Source organism: Gordionus sp. m RMFG-2023, chromosome 5 (genome assembly GCF_954871325.1).
Source record: "Gordionus sp. m RMFG-2023 chromosome 5, tfGorSpeb1-WG-v2, whole genome shotgun sequence".
Lineage (NCBI taxonomy): Eukaryota > Metazoa > Nematomorpha > Gordioida > Chordodea > Parachordodidae > Gordionus > Gordionus sp. m RMFG-2023.
In genome coordinates this window covers 10,846,839-10,849,664 of record NC_088779.1, presented here as the reverse complement: position 1 = coordinate 10,849,664, position 2,826 = coordinate 10,846,839, and the positions used below count along the sequence as shown (strand labels likewise).

Sequence of the window (2,826 nt, the reverse complement as noted above, 5' to 3'; positions counted from 1 at the left end):
AGTTGTCAATTTTATTTTCTAATATTATGTCAAGCCATCTTAAATCCACTAAGGGTTGAGATTCTGAAGATTTGCAAAATTTAATAACTTCTCCTATCCATCTTTGAAATAGTGGATTTGAATTTTGAAATTCAAGATTAGTAGATATATTTGAATTTTTAAGAAAATATTTATTTAATGGTAAGGATATCAATTTCTTTTCAATTAGATAACTCAGCTTTAAAACAACAATATCCCCAACTTCCATTTCTGATATATCCTTGATATCATATTCATTACTTTTCAAAAGAAATTTTTTATCTGGATTTTGTGAATCAGCTTTTATATTTTTGTAGATATTTTGTTGCATTAAATTACTTTGGGATATTAAATATATATTTGATGGTGAATATATTGAACTTGGCAAATTTAAATTATCTAGTGAAGGATTTTGAATATGATTATATGAATTTTGGAATCTTAAATTTAGGCACTTTTTATAATCCACTTTATTGGCATTTTGTAATAAATTTTCCAATGGTGAATGATTTGTAACATCTTGAACAAAATATGATTTGTCCTCCAATTTTTCTTTCTTATATTTCTTTTTCTTTTTTAAACTTTTTTTAAAACTATTAATTTTATTGCTAGAATTTGAGATAGATGATGTTGATGAACCATCTGTTACATTTGAATTTGGATTATCAAATTCATTTATGTATTCACTTAAATTATCATTATTTAAAATAGCATCATCATATGACTCATCATTACTATTTGTATTTTCTATATAAATTGATCTTTTAATTTTTTTGGTTGCTAATCTTGAACTATTTCTACCCATACCTAAGCATTTTTCTAAATGAGGAGCAAACCTTGATGCAGCAATGTTACGATTACAATTTATGCATACACATTGATAATTTTTAATCATATCATATTGACTATTAGTAAATGTACGTGTTCTATTATAAAAGTAATTGTCTGATAAAATTGAATTAGATTTAATTTTTGGTTTACATACTAATGAAGGAATATTAGAATTTAAATGCAGATTTGTATGGTTTGTATATTTATTAAATTTACTGTTATCTTTGGTATCGAGATCTTTTTCTCTAAATAATTTAAATTTGATAGACCTATGCATTTCTAAGCATATTCCTAATGATAATGTATCAATCATTTTCAATAATATATATTCTTCAATTTTATCATTAATATCATCTTTAATTAACGAGTGAGAGGTAGTCATTAATATCTTAAAAACAAATATAAAGTAATTCCATTTTCATGTGGATTAAAAAATATTAAGCAAGAAATGTCGATAAAATATTGATTTACAAAAAGTCTATAGCACCTGAATTATTCGAATTTAAAATTATCATATGCAAATAAGGATTAAGATAATCCCTCCAAACAAAATTGTTTTATTATTAATAGTATTAAATGAAAATTGTAATAAGTAAATACTTATTAAGTAATGATTAAAAATTATTTTAATTAAATCATTATTTAAATAGTATTTAAGGCATTATCCAATAATTTTTACTTGTAGTTGCAGCAATAAGATATTTTGAAAGCTTGTTTATGGCATACCTGGATTTAGAATGGGTGGTAGGTAGTGTTGATAAACGGCCCATTTGGGCTAATTTTTAAAAACGGCCCAATTATGATTTTAGCCAAATAATATAATGTAATCCTCTAGATTTCAAATAGAGGTCTTTTCTGCTATCTATCAACAAAATCTCCGGGCTTACATAATATTATTTTATCTAAAATCTTAATCGGGCTATTTTTAAAATCGGCCCGAATCTTACCCTTTAACAACACTAATGATAGGATAAATTTCCCTCAAAATACTTACACTAATTTAAATTTTATTATTTTATATATACTTTTTATCGTTTAATTTTTGAAATATTGTGATTCAAATAAGATACTTTTTTTTAACCTTATCAATATCTTATATTATTTTACAATTTAACTTAATTCATTACTTTATGTCCTCGCTACATCATGTTCTCACTTCTCATGTCCTCATTATGTATTGTCCTCGCTTAATGATTATTTTTTTGAAATAACATCATGAACCCAAAAAAATATTTATTATTTAAATATTATTTTTAAATTCATTTTTAGGTTTATATATCATATATTCAAAATTAAAGTACATAATAAATTTGTTGAATTATGAAAGATTTTTACAACAAATATAAACAAAACTATGAAAGATATGATGATATTTAAAAAAAATCTATATTATATATATATATGCACAATTTTTTAATAATTGGACAGGAGGAACACTACAAGATATTTAAAATACTCAATAATTTTTCCCCTAGCAAAGCATTTTTTTATACACAATTTTGAGGAGAAATAGTATTAAAATCTGGGATATTTTGTAAGGAAATAGGTGGATCTTTTTCCCTATTTCTTCCACCTTTTCTTTGCCTTCGTTTTACACATTTTTCCTTATTCCTTTTTCTTTCCATTTTTGTTTTCTTATTCTTTCCCTTTTATTTTATTTTCCCTTTCCCTATTCCTTTTTCTATTCCTATTGTTTTTTTTTCTTTTTCTTTGGCTTTTATTTTTTCTTTTCCTTCTGCTTATCTTTATTTTTACTTTTCCTTTCTCGTTTTTTTCTCTTTGCCTTTTATCTATCCTTATAGTGCGTACAAATTGACGTTTCAACGCAGCGTTTTAAAATACATATCAATAATTTAAAATACAAAACGCAAACGTACTCAATTTAAACGTATGCAATTAAAATGCATTATTTGTGTTTTGAAATGCAGCGTTGAAATGTTCAATTTGTGCGCACTATTACCCTTTTTTGGCCCCCTT

At 24.3% G+C, this 2,826-nt stretch overlaps 1 protein-coding gene across 1 annotated transcript; it reads right to left on the bottom strand.

Moving 5' to 3' along the window:
• Window positions 1-314: 314 nt before the first annotated feature.
• LOC135930151 (ataxin-7-like protein 3) lies at window positions 315-1,231 on the bottom strand. The gene is made up of 2 exons (XM_065466935.1): window positions 474-1,231; window positions 315-318 (listed from the first exon to the last, which is right to left on the bottom strand). Exons 1-2 carry the CDS (start codon window positions 1,229-1,231, stop codon window positions 315-317), a joined length of 762 nt encoding a protein of 253 aa, XP_065323007.1.
• Between the last annotated feature and the right edge of the window lie 1,595 nt (window positions 1,232-2,826).